The following is a 21,450-nucleotide window of genomic DNA, read 5'->3' as shown; positions in this document are numbered from 1 at the left end:
GAGCTCAAGGTGATACACATAACCTCCTCCTCCTCCAATTTTTCCCAGAACAACTACCCTCTCCTTCCTCCAACGACATATCCCGAGATCTATTTCTGCAGACATGCAGTCCCAGAAGACAGAAGCAAAATTCAACCTCCAAGAAAATTTCACTTACCGTCCACCAAATCGTAGGCATAGGAGGACAAGCGTAGAGTGGTGGCGCAGTATTCACATTTAAAGCAGCTGCGATGGAAGAATTTGCCCTCAGCGCTGAGCCTCTCCATCACATAAACCCGCTTGTGGCAGAAGTAACAGACATCACTGCCTCCAACATTGGGGGGGAATTCTTTTTTTAATGAACCCTAAAGTGAGAGAAGCAAGGAAAGCCTTGTAAGTTTGCTTCTACTCCCATGGAAGCCATTTCATTTTCTCTTGGGTGGTCTTGAAATTTTCTACAGACGATGCTCCAGAGAATGCCCAAAACAGAGGAACTTACAATAAATCAAGGATCCTGAGACAGTGAGAAACGGTTGGCAAATGATACAGGAACCTGTTTCACTTCTACCCGAATTATACAACAAGTCCCATGGCATTTGATGGATTAGAGGATATATAAATAATTCATAGAGTCTTGTTGACCTACCTCCCATCTCTAAGGGAGGAAATAATTATTTACTTTGTAGGCTTATTGTGAAAGAGATATTTGTGATACAGAAATTGCAATGGTAATAAACCTCCTCATCTACCAAGACGAGAGTTTCAACCAGTCTATATATGATATCTGCCAACTACCTCCACTAGACCGATTAGATCCCACAGATTAGGCCTCCTCTGAATCCCATCTGCCGGCCAGTGTCGACTGGCGACTACCTGGAGGAGAGCCTTCTCTGTGGCTGCTCCAACCCTCTGGAACGAACTCCCCGTGGAGATTCGAACCCTCACCACCCTCCAGGCCTTCCGCAAAGCCCTCAAAACCTGGTTGTTCCGACAAGCCTGGGGCTAAAGAGCTGTTCCCCCCGTCTCGAATGGTATGACTGTTGTGAGTTTTAAATTATATATTGTTATGTTGTTGTTTTAAATCTTTTGTCTGTATCCCCCTCCCCGGTTCGAGTTGTGAGCCGCCCTGACTCCTCTTCGGGGGAAAGGGCAGCATAGAAATTTAATAAACTGAACTGAACTGAACTGATATCGAGTGGCGTCCACATGTTTCATCCTAAAGACACAATCTATCTCTCCACTCATCTTTTATTCATAGGAGCCTTTACAAGAGTCAGGAACCGAAACAGGTATGTCTGACTAGCTGTCCCAAAAGTGCTTTTCAAAAAGATTTCTTGGGTTTCCCCCCCTCCCCTTGAACTTGGACTTTCTTGGGGTTTTTTTCCCCTTGAAGATGTTGTGGTTCTCATCCAAGAAGCTTCTTCAGATCTGATTGAATGATGGGGAATGAAAAGGTTTATATTTTTGAAGTCATCTGGTCATCTGGCATCCTGAAGGCTGTTCTTTAGCTCTCTGAGAGTCATTGAGGACCCTTGGAGTTTACCTGTACCCTCAAGGGCCACCTGAATCAGAGTGCAAATGAGTGTTGTTCCTACCCGAGAGAGCCGAGGTGGCGCAGTGGTTAGGGTGCAGTACTGAAGGCCACTACAGCTGACTGTTATCTGCAGTTCAGCGGTTCTAATCTCACCGTCTCAAGGTTAACTCAGCCTTCCATCCTTCCGAGGTAGGTGAAATGAGGACCCAGACTGTGGGGGCGATATGCTGACTCTGTAAACCCCTTAGAGAGGGCTGAAAGCCCTATGAAGCGGTATATAAGTCTAACTGCTATTGCTATTGCTACCCAGGCTTCCTTAACAAGCAAGAAGCGGAGTCTTGGTCCCGGCAACCCCCTTTTATTTACACGACTGTGACTGCCTTTCATTCACAGTCCACGAGGTTTAGCAAGCAGTCTTTCAAAGGGTTGTTTATCGAATACGAACCTTATCTCATTTGGCAAGCTGCCAAATAACTTCCAAATGCAGGGCAAGGCAAAACTTGGCACAGAGTCTCTTATAGTTACAAACAGATCTTTCCACTCTTGACCCGGCCAAAATAACAAATTGTTTCCTGTAGAAGCCCACTCTCCGTTCACTCCTCTCTTTTTTTTCCTATGGGAGGGGCCAATCACCCCCAAGGTGTGGCTTTACTCCTGAATTGACCCTGCTTTCTTAATTGTTGTCTTCTGGCAGCTCTGAGCATGCACACACTGGGAACAGGCTCCAGCTGTTCCTCTGCCTCGCTGCTGTCCAGCTCCCTCTCTGCCTCCGGCGCACAGCCCTCATCTGAGCTTTTCTCAGCCCTCAGGACTGGCTCCTATTCCTCCCCAACCTCCTCACTGTCTGAGTCGGCTGCCAGTTCCACAGGTCACCCGCAGGCCACAACTTTCTTTGGACTGCTAAAAGGACTGTGTTGTAGACAAGAGATGGGTGATGTCTTCTGCCTCCCCCTGTGTTGAGAGAGGGCTGTTCAATTTTAACACAGATGGCCTCTTTGTTCTTTCTTTCATACCAGCGATCCTCTCTGTCCAAAATGTGGATTTTGCTGTCTTCAAAAAAGTGGGGGGCGGGGGGGGGGGAGGGAAGGGGAGAAATCAAGGAAGTCCAGTTGCCCTTTGAAAAGCAGCTTTGGGATAACCGTGACCTGGATGATTGAGAAGCTCCATAGACGCCTGACTACCTCAGCTAAAGCACCAAGGGGGGGGAGGGGGCGAGAAATGCTTTATTATGAGATGATGACCTGGGCATTCGCCCAGGTACGCCTGGTGCGCCAGTTGCGACCCTACCTGAACCGGGAGGCCCTCACAACAGTCACTCGGGCCCTTGTGATCTCTAGGCTGGAATACTGCAATGTGCTCTACATGGGGCTGCCCTTGAGGAGCATCCGGCGACTTCAGCTAGTACAGAACGCAGCCGCGCGAGTGATTGCGGGTGCACCCAGATTCACCCGCATAACACCTATCCTCCGCGAGCTGCGCTGGCTACCTGTCGATCTCCGGATGCGCTTCAAGGTGCTATTAATCACCCATAAAGCCCTACATGGCAGTGGATCTGGATACTTGAGAGACCGCCTTCTGCCAATTACCTCCCTACGACCTATAAGATCCCATAGATTAGGCCTCCTCCGCATCCCATCGGCCAGCCAGTGTCGGCTGGCAACTACAAGGAGGAGGGCCTTCTCAGCAGTAGCCCCTACCCTTTGGAACGAGCTCCCCGTGGAGATTCATACCCTCTCCACCGTCCAGGCCTTCCGCATAGCCTTGAAGAACTGGCTCGCCCGTCAGGCCTGGGGATAAGAATCGCTACCCCGCCCGAATGATGAATGGATGTTGCTTACTATTTTATTATATGTTGTTGTCTTAATGTTGTATTCCCCTCTCCCTGGTTTTCTGTGAGCCGCCCTGAGTCCCCTCAGGGAAAAGGGCGGCCTACAAATGCTAATAAAACCATTAAAAAAAAAAAAAAAAACCATGAAGAAAGAGAGCCTAACTTCAAATATCACACTCGCAAAACACACTTTGCTTTCTGCAAGTCATTCTCTTACCAGTTCCTTTTTGTCTAGCAGGGTTTTAGGCTGGTCTTTCCTTTGAAGCTGATTGGCTATCTGCTCAGCCAATGAGCTCACGCCTCCTGTATACATCTTTATATACTTCTACCAGGTGAAAGTAATTGGGGAGAGGGAAGGTAATGGATGGAAAGAGAAACAATATAAATGGCGCTGAAACCCACAAAAGGAAAAAAAAAAAGGATTTTTTAAAAAGGGTGCAAAAACTAATCAAACCATGCCACGGCAGTGGACCACGCAAGTGGGTGTGATACCAGCAAAACAGCAGCAACCAGTGGTATAAGCAGCACAAAATGTAACCCCTCACGGTCCATAACCAATTCCATGTGATTTGCAGAAGAGACTAACTCCGCGATGCTGAACCTATGGCCACATGGGCCTGAAGTGGCACGTGCAGCGTCACCCATTCCTCTTCTGGGTTTCTGGCACACATGCACACGCGATGATCAGCTGGCCTTCGTACGTGTGGCCGTGCCGGAAACTGAAAGAGCTGGTCTTCCTTTTTTTCCGGTGTGAGCATGCTGCGCGCCAGCCAGCTGTTTGTCGCACGTTCATGCCTTCCAGTAACCGGAAGACTAGTCGGCCGGTGTGCATGCGCGTGCTGGAAACTGGAAGTTCATTTTCCAGCCCGCGTAAGCCCCCTGGGCAGCTCCTCTTCCAGGTTGCGGCCCTGATGAGCACGCGGGGGCATGCTCCCATTCGCCATCCCTGGACTGACTCATTTGTCAGAAAACACTTCAAGGAATGGGAAGATGTTCAAAGACTAAAGTGTTTTTTTTCTCCGGTGGGACTGGTCTATCAGGACAACCTGGTCTACGCAATTATGGGATGGAGCATACTGCTTCCGTTTTCGCCTTTCAGTCCCAATCCAGCGGGGAGTCACTTTCGTGACAAACAATTTTTTTGTGTTAAATTTATTGTATTTTTCAGAGTATAAGATGCACCGGAGTATAAGACGCACCAAGGTTTTGAAGAGGCAAATAAAAAAAAAGTTTTTGCACTCTGCAAACCTTCCAAAATGATTCGTTTTTTGTTTCCCCCCTCCAAAAAAGCCTGAATAGCCTTTAGGGAGCTTGCAGAGTGCTCCTGGGGGAGTGGGGAGCCAAAAATGAGCAAAAAACAGGCCCATTTCCCCCCCAAAAAGGACACGGATAGCGTTTAGGAAGCTTATAAAGTGCTCCTGGGGGCTGGGGGGGGGGGTAAAATTGAGCAAACAGCAGGCCCTTTTTTGCTCATTTCTGCCCTCTCCAGCCCTCAAGAGCTCTCTAAAAGCTTCCTACAAGCTATGCACGGCCGTTTTGGTGAAGGGGGCAGGGTTTCAGGAGGCAAAAAATGCTGTATACAGTGTATAAGATGCACCCAGATTTTCAGCCTCTTTTTTTTTGAGGGAAAAATGTGTGTCTTGTACACCAAAAAATACTGTATGTTTTTACCAAACAAAGACCAAAGTTTCTCCAACACCCTATTTATCCAATGTGCTGTATTTATCTCTATGTTGAAAACCAGGCATAGCCCCCAGACAGGTACTAGATTCTAGCAGTACCTTGGCCCTGATGATGCACACAAGGCAAGAGAATAGGAGTAAACTCCCGATTCAATAAGAGATGAGCGCTGTATTTGCTCAAAGTGAGACAATCCAAATGTAAGAAAACCACCCAAGGAACATTAAAGAGTTAAAAACGTGCTTCTATTACCACAGTTTTGCTAAATATAAACTACTGTATTTTTCAGACTATAAGACACAGCAGTGTATAAGACGCACCAAGATTTTGAAGAGGTAAGTAAGAAAAAAAGTTTCTGCCCTCCCCAGCCCCCAGGAGCATTCTGCAGGCTTCAGCAGGGCTGGGGGGAGGCAAAAACGCTTCAGTTTTTGCAAAAAATGGCCTGTTTTTCACAAAAACAGGGGCGTTTTTGCCTTCCTCCGGCCCTGCTGAAGCCTGCAGAGTGCTTCAGGGGGCATGGGGAAAAATGCCTCAGTTTTTGTGGGGCAGGGTTTCAGGAGGCCAAAAATGACTGCATTTGGTGTATAAGACGCACCAACTTTCCACGCTCTTTTAGGGGGGAAAAGATGCATCTTATACTCTGAAAAATATGGTGATGTTCCCCGGCTGAAACATATATGTGTTAGAAAAAAGTTGTGCTGCTATTTCAGGCATATACAGTACACAGAAGAATGTTATTCAAAGCAATATCCAACTATTTGGATACTATGCTATCCAAAGACATACGCTTGGGAATTGTGTGTTCTGAATAAAGGATATTTTGGAAGGGAAACAAAAAAGACGACAGCAGGAAAGAGACAATTAATGTGAAAATTGCTGATATTAACTCAAGAAGAAGAGCATTTCTGCAGGCTTCTAAAAGCACCCTATAAATCAAACTGCACTACAGAAAAAAATGGACAGGATGATCATCCGAGAGCTATATTGGAAGAGAAAAAGCTTTTGTTTGACAAGTTGCACAAAATGCATTCTGCCAACACCTCCATGGGAAACGAAAAACAGATTGATGTTGGATGGCACCTCTTCAAGAAAAACAAGTTTGAAAAGAGATTCAAAAACAAAGTAGAACCATCCAGCAGTTCAGTCGTTTCAAAAACAAAGGATGTTCCAACTATTATACATTAATTTCCTTTGCACAGAAGAACACAGGCTAAGTAAGACCAGCAAGCTCTCCCTTTTGCCATCTTGAGTTGACTGAAGTAGTAGAAAAGGTATGATAGCTTTGTCCTTCTCCAATCTGATGTTGGGTGGATATGCAGAAGTACGTTTCCTTATTGCCCAACTACCATGACTGTAAAAGCTGCTGTGACTATAATGTCTTCAGTTCTTCTGATCATAATTTGGGACTGTGTCTCCACTTAGGGCTAAAATAGTCAGCCAACTACAACTAGACACATATAGAAGATTAAAAGACCTGCCATCTGTTTTGCCCCAACCCAACTCCTGAACTGATATCCATTAGTCCAGGAGTGTCAAACTCAATTTCATTGAGGGACACATCAGGGTTGTGTTTGTTCTCAGGAGGTGGGGGGGGGCGTGGTTAGCAGTGGCGGGATTCAGCCAATTCGCACCTATCCAGGAGAACCGGCTGTTAACTTTCTAAGCAGTTCAGAGAACTGGTTGTTGGAAGAAATCTCATTTTGTTTTTTTCCACTTTACAGGGCAAATCCTATAAGACAGGCAGGAAGGAAACATTCTGGTGTTGTTTCTAGCCTAATCTTTATTGCCTTGCTTACAGAAACTTCCTCTCCGGTTAATCTTTATTACATTGTAACAGTTGAGGCAAAGCGCCCATCGACCTGAGTGACGTTGAGTTGGCCACGCCCACCCAGTCACATGACCACCAACACCCGCTTACCCAGTTGGTCATTAAGACAGAGAACCGGTTGTTAAATTATTTGAATCCCACCACTGGTGGCTTGTGTGTGTGTGGTCAACTCGACATCACTCGTGTTGGGGGGGGGGTGTACCTCTGGTGGTCCAAATGCTCTGCCAGCAAAAGTGGAGCTCAGGTGGGCAGCATGCAGCCCTCCCAAGCTCTGTTTATACTGGCAGAGGCATCATTGCCGGTCCTTTGCTCTTTTCATGGCAGTCCCTTGGGCCAGTGAGTTCTAGGCCTTCCTTAGACACGAAAGCCAAGTGAGCAACTTTGGGATGGTCCCTCTATCTCAGCCCAATCCATCATACAGGGTTATTGTTGGGGAAATAGGGGACAGGAACATTAGAGTTGTACAAGTAAAGAAGGGATATCAATCTAATAATTTTATTTATTTGTTTTATTTATTAAATTTGTTTGCTGCCTATCTCACCATGATAAATAAACTAGGTGGACTGAGGTTTCTACAAATCTTTTTCTGTTTCTTTGGATTTATTTTGTCTCTTTTTAAAGAACCATTAAAGCTCATGAAATTCAGTGTTTACCGGAATCAGTGTGATGAAATTGTTTAATCTATCCCCAACTCTGCTGCCAATCACCTGTGACATAATTCTAGCAATATGTCAAAGAAAAATCCCCATAATGTGCAAAATTATGTAAGCCTATCCTATGTTCCCAGAAAATATCTTACAGTATGATGTTCTTCAACTAAAACTCACAAATTAGTCTCAGCCTTGTAGAGGAAGTTCTTCAATGTCCATTTTGAGTTGGGATATCAAAATTGTACACATTATTCAGAAAAAGGGACCCCACAGATTTACATACAATTATTAAAACCCTGGCTGATTACCTTATAATCTGTAATTCTTAAACTACCTTTTATTGTGACTGCAAAATTTTACGTAAGAACACAACACCCTACCTCCTGCTTTTTTTGCTGGAGAAATCACAGAGAATTTGGACTTCAACAATGTATGCTGTACATAATGATGAGATTCTTGCCTTCTTTATCATAAATCTCCTGCAGTTTTTGGAGTTTATTCATTATGTCATTGCCTATTCATCTAATTTGAAATTCTTCACAATTTCCTTTCCTTTTCACTATACCCCACATTTCAGGAACATCTACGAGCCTGGCTAATCTATGGATTATCATCTCACCTTGCAATCATCAACCATGAAGTAATAATTGTTTGGAAGATAATGTTGCTACTTCCTGTTTCTGTATGAATGAAGCAAGCAAGTCTTCTAAAAATTGCATGTTATCTTGAAGTCTGGCAAATTAAGGTCCTTTGAAAACCCTGCCTATTTCCATACATTATGACCTTCTGTCTTAATCATGTACTGGCTGCATAATTGGCCAATTATGTTGGATAACTGCCAGAAACCAGTTACTCTCTGCTTGTCAGCAAGTCTTTAACTCACAGAGAGTAGATTGTGACTTGTAAATGCTTCTTCCTTTTCATTTGGAAAGGCTGGAGAAAATGTGTGACCTGTGGGTCACCAAAAGTTTTTTAGTAATTGGTTTAAATTGGTTCTGCCTCAATCAGAGGAAATGACTGCAGAGGCCTCTTAAGTCTTGATTTCCTACCCAAAATCTGGTTGGAAGATTTCCTTTTTTTTTTTGCTTGGAATGGGAGATATATATTCCCAGTCTTCCAACCAGAAAGTGTTTCTGGATACCTGTAAATTTAGCCATCACATTCGATATACCCACTCAAAACTATATCTCCTTCTGCTACCCAAATAAAAGCGAACTGACACACAAGAAAATAAGATTAGAAGTGGATTCTACAGTTTCAATAATAAATGTATGTTTGCAATAGTGGCAAATATCTGTAACCTGTGTGTAAGATGAGAGTGAAGGTTAATTCTCCGAGCTTATGGGTTGGTTTCTGAATGTTTTGTTAGCAGGATAGGTAACAGAGTTTAGGAGATGCCAGTGTCAGTTTTTTGTTTACAAGAGTTCAGGTGTGGGTGTATCAAATGAGAGTCTGTGATGGGTTTTGTGATGGGCCAGATGTAAGTCATCAATGAGTGTTGGGCCAGGTGTAAGTCATCAATGAGTCTTGTCATGGGTAGATTATAACAAGTCAGGGTCATTGGGAGGTGAACAGCTGAGGGGGCAGCCTGGGTGGGTTGGAACATTCATGAGCTTGTTTCAACAAGGTGAGTGATAAGCATTTCATTTCTTCACTTATTGGTCTCCGTTTTTTTACTTTCCAAAAAACAGGTTCAGGAGAACCCATAGCTAACATTATGGATGGTTTATAGAACCTCCAAATTCCATCCCTGGCTGCCCCCTCTCTTCCCAGGAGTCTCCATGCAGCCCGTTATGAATGCGACGTAAGTGCAGGGCCTGTGCGGAGGCTCGGGGAGGGGGAAAAAACGGCCCTCCGGAGTCAGGGGAGGCAGTTTTCACCCTCCCAGAGGCTTGAGGAAAGCCTCCGGAGCCCAGGAAAGGCAAAAACAACACTCTCCCCTAGTGCAGGAGGCCGACTAGGCCATGCCCACGCTCACCGAGTAACCGGGCAGAGAACCCGTAGCTGAAATTTTTGAAGTCCACCCCTGGTTGTAAGTAGCCATGCAACTTCAGTCGTCACAATTACAAGTACTTCAAAAGTGAGAACAAAAGGCTACAATCCTGAGATAAGAGTGGTGTCAGGTGAGAAGAAATATACTTGCTAACCAAACCATAGTTTGGTCATTTTGAGCCCCAGGGATGCCTCGAGCAGTCCAATACATTGCAAATAACAATATTAGAAGGAAGAAGCTTCTTGAAGACCTCCGTGGTGTGTGTCCTTGTGTTTTGTGAATAGTCATTGGAGGCATACTCTGAAATAGAGCCAGTGAGGTTAAGACAGGCAAGATGCACATCGGTACCGATTTCTATAAGCCTTGGCATACCCTAGGTATAAAGCAGCCTAAGCTTTCTCATTCGCAAGCAAAACAGAATTAAGCTCAGCTTCGCCAAAGCAGAGACCTTGGAGATGCCTGAGGTCTATTCAACAGCAGGCTCATGTATGCAGCCAGGTGTAGCGAGAAGCCCCACACCATGCTACCTGTCTGAGGGAATCAGATGAGGGAGAAGCGGGGCGGCTGGAAGAGCGGAGGCTACAGGAGAGCTCCCACTGCTCGACAACCGATCGACGAGCTCGCTCAGTCTCTGGCTACAAAATAAAGGCGAGAAAGTCAGGCGATGACATGTTTAAAAGCCACGGGAAAATGAAATCCATCCAACCTTCAATATATCAGATGCTTTCAGCGGGGAAACAATGGAGCCTAAGTGCTCACCATGAGCGCTTTCCTGTCATGTTTAGCTCAAATTCTGGAAATGAAGAACTATCCAAATTGATGAGGATTGGGGGATTTGGAAAAATTTTTACTACACTGTAGTCAACAATCTGCTCTGAAGAAAATCTGGGAAATCTTTCTGAAAAGTTTATGTAGTAGTTTAAAAAAAGGTTCCCCTCGCACATATGCGCTAGTCGTTCCTGACTCTAGGGGGCGGTGCTCAGCTCTGTTTCAAAGCCGAAGAGCCAGCTGTCCAAAGACGTCTCTGTGATCATGTGGCTGGCAGGACTAAGCGCCGAAGGCGCACAGAGCAATGTTACCTTTCCACCAAAGTGGTTCCTATTTTTCTACTTGCATTTTTTTACGTGCTTTCGAACTGCTGGGTTGGCAGAAGCTGGGACAAGTAACGGGAGCTCATTCCGTTACGCAGCTTTAGGGATTCAAAACGCCAAACTGCCGACCTTTCTGATCGACAAGCTCAACGTCTTAACCACTGAGCCACCCTTGTAGAAGATTATCATTTGGTAATAATAAACAGAAATATTGTGGCTATAAAACACAACGAAAAACAAAAAGATTGGGTTTTTTGAAGAGATGAATTTTTACAGCCTTATGGCAAAGCTGCTGATTGGAATGTATCAAAAGAGGAGATTGCTTTTTATACCATCAGGATTAATGTGGGGTTTGACTCTATAAGCCAAAACTGATAGCTGAACGGACAGAATTTGACACTGCAGTAGCTTACACAAGACTAGGAAGTATATGCTAGTTTTCCTGAATCTGGCGCCCTCTGCATTGTGCTTAGACAGCAAATACCAGAGTTTCAAGACACTGAAATTTTAGGATCTGCAGTCTCAACACATTCAGAGGGTGTGTTAAGAATTGTTTCAGAATGCATTCTAATTTTCAATGGATAATATATGACTGAATTCCTGGCATCGAGAATCAGATTAATGAAGCAGAGCGAATGCAGGAATTTGATTTGTTCTTTTTTTTTAACAACCATTTTTAAATTGGGTTTAAACCCTGTTATGGGTTAAGTTACCGTATTTTTCAGATTATAAGATGCACTTGACTATAAGATGCACCTAAATTTAGGAGAGGAAAACAACAAGAAAAAAGCTTTTTGGCCTCTGCATGCCTCATTTTCGGACCTTTTGGGGGGCCTTTTTTTGGTCCTTTTCCAGCCTTTCTTCTACCCATTTTCAAGGCTTTTTGGCTCATTTTGGGGGCTTTGGGGCCTGTTTATTTTGGCTTTTTTGGCTCATTTTCAAGACTTTTTTAGCTCGTCTTTGAGGCTTTTTTCGGCCCACTTGTTTTTGGAAAAACGGACCAAAAAAGCCTCAAAAACGGGCTGAAAAAGCCTCAAAACTAGCAAAAAAAAAAAAAATCTGAGAAAGGGGCATGTTGGATGCCAAAAAATGTCCAGCTGGTAGGCGGAGCTTCAGCAATATTCAGTCTATAAGACGCACAGACATTTTCACCCCCTTTTAGGAGACAAAAAAGTGTGTCTTATAGTCCGAAAAATACAGTACTTTCTGATTTCTTGGGTTTAGCTACTCCTGAAGAAGGTCATTTTACAAAAATATAGTTGCCCAAACCTAATAAATACTTGCAGACATAATTCTGCTCCAGACTGGCCAAGCAATGTTCTGCTAACAACTGGTTGAATCTTTTCCAGTCTCTGAAAAAAGCAATCCCAATTCTTTGGAGGTAGAAAACATGCTTTTGATCAAAAATCCTTTTTAATTTAGTCACTTCCTTCCCACAGAAGCCACATTCCGCTCATTAGTGCCAGAAGCATCTATTGAAATACTGATTCCACAAGGGGGAACATTTGTTAGAAAAGAAGGGGGGGGGGGGAATCACAGTTTTTTTCTTTGCAAGCTCAGAACGGTAGCACATGAATTCCGCTACAATGTGAGTATATAGTGATCAGCCGTTAATACGTGGCGTCTGATGCCTGCCACATTAAGAGCTGCAGCAACTTTTCATTCCCTTTCCGTGGAACAGCAAGCGATCAAACCAGACCAGACAAGCAGGAAATCCATCACCTGGTGCCTGGTGATTGGCCTCTGCTCCAGAAGAGCGGCCAGCTGGCTTGCCCTCTCTTTAATGGTGAGGGTATGCTCGGCCATATGGTCATCTGAAAAGAAATGATGAGTCCTCTGCAGAACAACAACGAAGGAAGAAAATGACCGGAGGAAATAATATGCACAGGGGGGAAAAAAGAGAGAGCTGAAAGCAAAGAAGCCAAGCTGATAAGTGTCCATGCCAGACAGCTCAACGATATGCCATTCGAGGGAGCTGTAAAACTCTTCTGGAATAGAAGCTATTTCACTCCTCGGGTGGGACCAAAACGTGCCATAAGCCACGTAGAGTGGCCCAATCTCATCATGTCTGCTGTTGAAGACCTACTGGTTTCCAGTGGATTGAAAGTAGAGACTGCATTCCAAGCATCTCGCAGCAGCGTGAAATAAAACATGCTTCCATGTCTATCCAAATACCATGGTCATTCTAAGTCAGGGATGTCAAACTCGATTTCACTGAGGGCCGCATCAGGGTTGTGTTTGACCTTGGGGGGGGGGGGGTAGACGTGGCCAGGGTGGCCCTGGCCAGCTTGATGTCACTCGTGTCAATGGCGCCTGTGGTGGCCTGAGCGCTCTGCCTGTGAAAACAGGCTCCCAAGCTCCATTTTCGCTGACAGAGGCACCACGCGGTGGTCCTTCGCTGTTTGCAGGGCAGCCCCGTGGACCAGATCTAAGCACCCTGCGGGCCGGATGTGGCCCACGGCTTTTGAGTTTGACACCCCCTGTTCTAAGTAATACAGAAGGACAGATTAAGGCAGGGGGAAAGGTAGGGCTCTTTTGAAATACTGAAGAGAGAAGAATTGTGCTTCTGTGGGCTCTGAAGAATCTTTTGGGGATTGACTCCATATAGCACAGTGAGAGTTAGAGAGCAAGGACAGAAAGATCGATGCAATATAAGGGCTAGGAGAAAGAGAAAGAAAATGCTCTGGTTTTTTTTTTCTTGCTCCATCTTTGCTTCTCATTTTTTAATGCATCCCAGTGTGCTCGCAGTAAAAATAAAATAACAATAAAGGTTATCTTATCTATATTTCAGCAGCGGTATAGTAAATCTGATAGCACTGAAGGGGAATCATACCAAATGCACCCTTTATGGCAGAAAAAAGCCTCCTTTGGCTTCACCACCGCATTCCCTACCCCAAAGCTGGTTCCAGATCTGCAGTGAGCAATGTGCCAAACTGAAAAAGCGTACTGCATACTCTTCAAAAGGTGGGTCAGACCTTTTCCAAGCAAGTTCTTTGGTCAACCCCATACACTCAAGAGAATGATTAATTTTGGAAAGATCTTCAGCAGCGTTGCACTGAGGTTATTAGCACCATCCACACACAGATAAACACACAACCATCCTCCCCGGCCAGCTGACGATGTGCCTTCTACAACTCATGCTTGGTTTGATCATGCCAATTTACCCATTGATGCCTGGGACTCTGTTCTCCAGGTGGATCTGTCTGAGGATCTCTGGTGGCCTGCGGGCAAAAGAGTTACCTTAACGACACACACCCCACCCCTCCCCGGACACACAAAAGACAGCAGAGTTTAATTAGGATCGCCCTAGAGGAGAAAAAGATTAAAAGTCCAGGAAATATTTTGATTTTGGCACAGGTCATGCCGGGATAGGGAGAACATACTTATCCAACTTTATGTGGCATGGTTAAAAATAACACTCTAGACAAACTGTGTTAATAACTTGTGACATAACACTGCATACACAGTAATAAAAGGGGTGCAGGAAAAAGAGACAGTTTCCAAGAAATGACCAAGTTAGTGCATTAAAATCTACCTTGTTTTAGAAATAACGGGGAGAGTTAGACATAAATAATTCGGCTAATCAAAACCAGATAAATTTTTAAAAATACATTTATTGTTTTGAAAAGATCCAACTCTTCTTAACATGAGAAGTAAACAGGCCTCTGGACCAGCCTCGCTCTTCTATTCATCTACGGGGACCATAAACTATCCTTAAAAAATCTAGATGCCTATATTACAATTTACCTATCTATAGTTTTAGTCATCGTGGAGAAAATCTATCTCTGTGGTAGCTAGCAGTTGACAACGACTTGATAGGAGATAATTGTTTTTATCAAACTAGAATTCCAAAGAACAACAGAAAACTACTCTTCACAAAGAAACTCCTATAGTTATAATCTTTCTATCAAGTCTGCATTTATATATTGTTTAAATGCCATTGTTTTCTGAAGTGCCAACATAGATGTTATCTTCTCACCTAGCAAATCCAGAGCTGCTTCCATGTTCAAATCATAACTATTTTACACATATTTTTAAACAGCTATGATTTATAATCAGGGTCCACAATCTGTGACCAAAGTAACACTTTCAGACTTTTGAAGAATATATTTCCCTAAACCCCTGATGGCGAATCTATGACCCGCGTGCCCAACGTGGCACGCGAAGCCATGTCACTCAGCATGCGTGGTCTTGCCTGTTTGTTTTCTGGGGTTTTGGCGTGCATAAGTGCGCGACAATCAGCTGTCCTTCACACACGCGGCAGTGCTGAAAACCGGTGTGTGCCATGCACGCCAGCCAGTTGCTCGTCACTCGTGCATGCACGGCAGAGCCCAGAGGTTCAGCTTTTCTGAAGCATGATCCCTTCCCATGCCCGGCAGTGCTGAAAATCAGCCTGCGCATGCGTGCCGGCCAGCTGATTTGTCAGGTCCGTATGCATGCTAGAACTCAGAAGTTTGGCTTTTCCAGAGCATGGCCCTAATGATTGCGCATGTGCACATACAACGTTTCCACTTGAACCTATTGGCACTCAGTGCCGAAAAGGTTCGCCATCACTGCCCTAAAGGCTTGGGTATGGACATCTCCTTCTTGCCCTTTTGTCAGGATGAAAGCAGCACTGGGGCTTCACACCCTAAGCTCTTACACCTGTAGGTGTGCACACATAACGTAGTCCCCATTTCGCAACTGATATAATTCACAGTTATAATGGGGATGAAAGAAATAAATTTAATCCTTGCATATATGGCCTTTTATGGCCTTTGCTGGGCTGTAAAGCAAAGGGAAGCTGAAGGAAGTTTGTAAGCAGTCACTTAGCGACTGCTTTTCTTAATGATGCAGTTGCTGATTCCAATGATGGTCGCTAAGCAAGGACTACTATACTGTCACACGAAACAAAAAGGCATACTTTGGCAAGGCCACTGCAAAATTGCTTCATCAGCCTGGCTTCCTCCCTTCCTCTAAGAATGGCTTCGGAAAAAATTCCAAAACCCACAAAAGATCCAGCGATTTACCCTTTCCCAAATGACAGGAGGCTATAAGTGGAAGGATATTCTATTCAGTGTGAAAGGGATTATATTTTAACTAAATACATTTGAGTGTTTTCCTGAAATCGGCATTTTAAATCTCAGCCTGTCTCTCAAATACTAGATGTGGAATGACCTTAACTAAGGGAGCTCCCCCCCCCCTTAGTTGAATCAAGCACACATTTTGATTTACGTCTGTTTTTTTCCAACCACGAGGACAATGGTTAGAAGACCAATATATTTTTTTTACAAATGAGGATACCAAAATTGGTAAGCTTCTTAAGCTACAGCTGATTTAGGCTCTTAATTTGTCATGCTGTTGCATAACTATTTATACTTAGAGAAACACATCATTTTCCAAGTCTAGTGCCAACGCAGATGACCATTGTTATTTCAAGTTTAGTGACATGTTTTGATTTCTCCTTCATATTAAGAAAAAATCTAGACGTTTAGAACTCATTTTGAGCTAACTTGTTTGGTCTTTCTTTACTTGTTTACTAAATAAAGGAGAAGGGAGGAATTTACACCTAGCTGCCAAGCTTTTCTTCCTGGGGAAAATCTGACTTTTAATTCCCATCTCAGAGTCATGTGCCACCAAGTCAAAGTGTCAGGTCTTATAGTCTAATGACCAAACAATGCCATGAAATCACAATGCCAGCTTTTGATTAAAAAAAAACTCTTGAGATTGTTGCTTGTTGGGTGCTTCTGCATGGAACCCACCGCTGGGAGCTACGGAAAATGGCTACCCTTGGGGTATTATTAAGAAACTCCTGGCGGCTCCTCTGTTTGCTTGAGCTAATAATAAAGCTTAAACTACCTTTGTTTACTGGCCTGCTTATTGGTTCTAGATCCAAAAGAACCAATTGCCTGGGCACCTGATCGCTGCCCTGGCATTTGGCATAACACTAAGGAATATTGCCTGGAAAGAGTAACCAGAAAAACCAAAGGTGTCCACAAAAGTAGATAACATGCAAGATGCAGACATTTTAAAGGATTTAGTTGTTTATTAGTGCTTTAGAAGTGGGAGAAGATAAAATAAAGCACTAAAGGAAGTAAAAAGGTCAGTGGGCTAGAATCAGCTGAACTGGGAACACTTTTCTTAAGGGTCAAACATGATTGAGTTTTCCAATCTCACAAGTAAAGAAGATAATGTCTCTGTGCTCCATTGAAGAGCAGGGTTTCTCTAAGAACCTTCGTTAACAAAATGCTTCCCAAGAACTGAGTAATAAGATTTTAGTAATTATAGTAATTTAGTAACTATACTAATATAATTTCACAGCATAAAAACTTGATCTACATGTTTTTTTATGTCTCACTTTCTTCTCTTTAAAAAATAAAATAAAATGAGCAAGATTTGAAAGAATTTGCATTTCACCAGTGATGATAATGACAAGGAAAGAAAAAAATATATAATATAGTATAATAACAGAGTTGGAAGGGACCTTGGAGGTCTTTTAGTCCAACCCCCGCTTAGGCAGGAAACCCTATACTATTTCAGACAAATGGTTATCCAACATCTTCTTAAAAACTTCCAGTGTTGGAGCACTCACAACTTCTGGTATCTTGAACACCACATATATCCCAAAGGTGCTTTTTCAAGAGGCAACTGGCATTTCTTGTTTTTCTTTGAAGACGTTTCGCTTCTCATTCAAGAAGCTTCTTGGATGAGAAGCGAAACTTCTTCAAAGAAAAAACAGAAAGTCCAGTTGCCTCTTGAAAAAGCACCTTGGGGACAACCATGAGCTGGATGACTGAGAATCTCTATAGACATCACAGATATCCAGTTATACCAAGAGTTAGATAAGAACAAGTAGATTTTGATATTGTCAAAACAACAATGTATATATGGTAATATATGTGTGTGTGTGTGTGTGTGTGTGTGTATACACACAAACACACACACAAAATAACAATAAAGTTTTAAGAAAAATGCCTACAAATTTTCTGTCAAGAAGAACACTTCAACAGGAAAAACGCCTCTAATGTTTGAAGGCAAGTAAACGGAGTATTTTAATCATAGTAAATAAAACAAAAAGCCAAACAACAGGCAATCACAAAGATCTTAAACTAAAAATAGAATCAAACTATTTTGAATTTAAATTGTTAGCATTAATTGCCACTCCTCTTATAACAATAAGATAGCTGTGCAATCCCAACATTAGCCTTTATTTAAGCTCAGGATTTTATTGGGTTCAGCAACATACGTATGTTGCACATAATTATCTAAGGTAATGGACCAAGTAGATTCCATTTAATCATAAGATACTAAACTGAAATCCAATGTGTACCATTAAGTTTTCTCTAGGGAGGAGAGGAAGAATCAGATTAAAAGAGATCTGCAGGCTTTTAAGGAGAAACCCAACCCAAGAAGGGCATGTAATCCAGTCATTTGACGAAGCAAGGAAGAAGAGAAAAAGGAAGAAGGACAGAGCATGCAGAATGAAATCACCTGCTGACTGGGGTACGATGGAGAGGAAGTGCAAATGGAGGAAGAAGAGAGCATGATCACTTTTTTGGGACAGGTCCGACAACGCTCCTTTTTCCTCATCTTTGTTATAAAACAACAGGAAAACGATAGAACAAGAAACAACATCATCGGCTTTATTTTGACACCCAGCATAGAAAACGCAACATCTTATATATTTTTTTCTGCAGAGAAAACCAGCATTTTCGTTCAAATACAGATCTCAAATTGTGTAGCCAAGGAATGCATTTGAGCGCCTTCCCCTATGTTTTGCCTGAGTTGGGACTGAAAAATGCATTGTCCGGAGACGGGGTCTCCAACCTTGGCAACTTTAAGACTTGTGGATTTCAACTGCCAGAATTCCTCAGCCAGAATTCCCCAAGTCTTAAAGTTGCCAAAGTTGAAGATCCCCGATCTGGAGCAGTGCTCCTTAAATTAAATGTGGATTTTGGCCAATGCAATGTTGCTGGGGATAATGGGAGTGGCACGTGAATATATGGGGAAGGAATCAAAGAGAACAAGTGATTTGAAGGAAATGTTAACCTTGTTTTCTTTCTTAGCTTCGGAGCTCGACCCTCTGCAGAGCAAAATATTAAAAAGGGCTGGATTTTCACTTCACCTGAAAACTTTCACAAATGTTCCTGACAGGTTGCTTCATTTGTCTGAAGGGCCTCAAAAATGTTCAAATATGGAATTCTGTGTCCAGTTTCAAAAGCACCAAACGTCAGTCAAGCAAAATGAACTGCCTGCCCTACTCTATGCAGTGTTGAGCAATTTGCATAAAACAACTCAAGCTATTGGTGTTGTGTAGAAATATACTGCTGTTTCCTATTTTTATATTATTTTCCCAATCTAATAATATTAATTGCAAAACATACCAGAATATACAGGTCATACAACATATATATACCATCAATTTTAAGGTAAAGGTAAAGGTTCCCCTCGCACATAGGTGCTAGTCATTCCTGAGTCTAGGGGGCGGTGCTCAGCTCCGTTTCAAAGACGAAGAGCCAGCGCTGTCCCAAGATATCTCTGTGGTCATGTGGCCGGCATGACTAAACACCAAAAGTGCACAGAACACTGTTACCTTCCTATTTTTCTACTTGCATTTTTACATGCTTTGGAATTGCTAGGTTGGGACAAGTAACGGGAGCTCACTCCATTACGTGGTGCTTGGGATTCGAACCGCCGACCTTTCTGATCGGGAAGCTCAGTGTCTTAGCTACTGAGCCACCGGATCGTATCATCAACTTTACTGCTTGCCTAATGATGACTCATATCATGATGACAGACATAAGATTCCACCTGGATTTCTTTCTAGTTCCCCAAAGCTAATACTACACTACACTGTAATAGGACTTGTCCTTTCTACATCTGCACAGGCCTATCTTTCTAACTTCCTGATACTACAGTGACTATGTATTTAGAGATGGAGTCACAGTGTTCCATAGAATGTAAGAGATACTTTGCAAACCACACTACTGGGTGCCCAACTTTTTCATCTTTCGAAAACATACAAACAAGATGTCAGTGTGTCAGTCCATACACAATTGTTCCCCAGCAACTGATAGAACGCCATGACGTTCAGCCTCTGAACCCTTGAGCACAATACGAAGTCTTCATGGTCAGTAATGATTAATAACCTTATTCTTCATAACTACCCCTACAATTTGTGCAATCAAATTCACAGTTGCAGTTTATTATTCCAGTTTTGTATTTTCCTACTTTTGGTCCTGGGCTCCACTCTACCATGTCCCAATAAATCCATCTAAAGTATGGATCATTCCATCAAACTTCCAAAAATGTAGAATACACTATTTCCCACTTGGGGTGGGGGGAGGGTAGCACTCAGTTCTTGGTTCACAAAAATACAACAATGAAGGGTGTTTCCTGGGTCAACGCATTAAAGGTACAAGGCGATTGTGTATTACAGAATTCACTGTTGATGTTCTTCTATAATAATCATCTTTTTCCATTTCAGTGTAAAAAGGTCTGATGTTGTTGCCAACATAATCCTTCTCCATCAAATAATAAACACATTTGACTATTTTGACACAATGACCTACCATCAGAATTCCAATCTAAATTTCAAGTTTCAAAACTTTTATTTCCCCTCCACCTCCCGCCACATAATTGTGCTATTAGTATGCAAATGATGAGTAAAGCTGTTAAGTTCAAGATGAAATTGTCTTCAACCACAGAGCAGTCATGTTTATTTCTTCAGAGCTATTGCTAGATTTTTCCCCTGACATGGTAGAAGAGTAGATTTAATCTTTTTAATAATGTCCGTTTTTATTAAAAAAAAAAAAAGAGACTATACTTCTTACTGTGTATACTCATGTTAATAAAAAATGTGAGGATGATTAGAACTGGTAGAAAGATGTTGAATCTACTGAATTAAATTTGTTCAAGGTAAAGCATCAAGTGAATAAAAGGCGTAAGATTCTTTTGGCCAGATGTTTTTGTGGAATACAATCAAAACACAAAAGGACTAATGTCTCAGACACTCTTAGATCTGACCAAAATGTATATGTGGGATGAATTGTTTCTTGTCTATAAGTTGAAAGAAAATCAAAGAGCTGTTCCATTTACATTTGATGCTGTTTCTCTTGGAGAAGATACCATGTCTCTTACATGCTTCAAGCTACTGAACAAAGAGATGATTGACTTGTTCAATGAGCTTCAGCAAAAGTTCACACTGTAATTTGTAAGACTCTTAAACGGTAATTTGGAAAACTTTGTACCTTTCACTTTCAAAGCCATATATGCTTCATCTTCAAGAAGAAACCATGATATTGACCAGAATGAAGTTCATTAAAAAAAAATGCCCTAACTAAAAACTTTGTCTGTAATTACAGTATTCTCCCTGTGTTGGTAGTAATAAAAATGGAAATTTCCATTAAAGATTGCCTCTTTGGGAGGGGGGGGGGAATTGCATATAGAGGAGAGAGAAGACAAACAGTTCTGTTTGTCAACAACTACCATCTGAATGCAATCGGAAGGAAAAATATAAGGATAAGATCTTGCAACCATTGTTAGAAAGACATATCTCCTTTAACAGCTGATTTTGGATAGCTGTGGGATATTTGTTATATTCTTATAGTGCCTTCTCCATTAGCTGGCCACCCAAAGTTCTTCAAATGCTGAAATCTCTTATGATAATTCATCTTGTTCCAGTAACTCATCCTTGATGTGATTTTCATTGATCAAGATAGCATCATACTTTAGCAGGATTGTCTTCGCATATGACAATTGTGAAGATTAAGATCTCAAAGCAATTTCACTCGGAAAGCAATTTCACTCGGGAAGCCAGAATCATACCTTGAGCTTGTTTGGAGGTTCTAGCAGGGGAGCGCAGCTATCGTATACCCTTGACCGAAGA

At 42.7% G+C, this 21,450-nt stretch overlaps 1 protein-coding gene across 23 annotated transcripts in view; it reads right to left on the bottom strand.

Annotated features, from left to right (window-relative positions):
- Positions 1 to 21,450, bottom strand: part of MICAL3 (microtubule associated monooxygenase, calponin and LIM domain containing 3) — a 229,733-nt gene that overhangs the window by 70,820 nt on the left and 137,463 nt on the right. For 12 of the 23 annotated variants that reach the window (XM_087722862.1, XM_087722863.1, XM_087722865.1 and 9 more), the window contains exons 18-23: positions 18,054 to 18,152; positions 13,748 to 13,804; positions 12,306 to 12,419; positions 10,020 to 10,127; positions 3,559 to 3,666; positions 158 to 344 (exon numbers count right to left, since the gene is read on the bottom strand). In XM_087722862.1, the coding sequence (XP_087578988.1) occupies positions 158 to 344; positions 3,559 to 3,666; positions 10,020 to 10,127; positions 12,306 to 12,419; positions 13,748 to 13,804; positions 18,054 to 18,152 (673 nt within the window). The remainder of the gene's footprint in view (positions 1 to 157; positions 345 to 3,558; positions 3,667 to 10,019; positions 10,128 to 12,305; positions 12,420 to 13,747; positions 13,805 to 18,053; positions 18,153 to 21,450) is intronic. The other 11 variants (XM_087722884.1, XM_087722885.1, XM_087722873.1 and 8 more) reach the window with 10 other exon arrangements.

Source organism: Thamnophis sirtalis, unplaced genomic scaffold (assembly GCF_051295495.1).
Source record: "Thamnophis sirtalis isolate CommonGarterSnake01/CBP01778 unplaced genomic scaffold, rThaSir2_p1.2 scaffold_9, whole genome shotgun sequence".
Taxonomy (NCBI): Eukaryota; Metazoa; Chordata; class Lepidosauria; order Squamata; family Natricidae; genus Thamnophis; species Thamnophis sirtalis.
The sequence above is the reverse complement of the archived record's forward strand: the minus strand, read 5'-3'. Positions and strand labels throughout refer to the sequence as shown.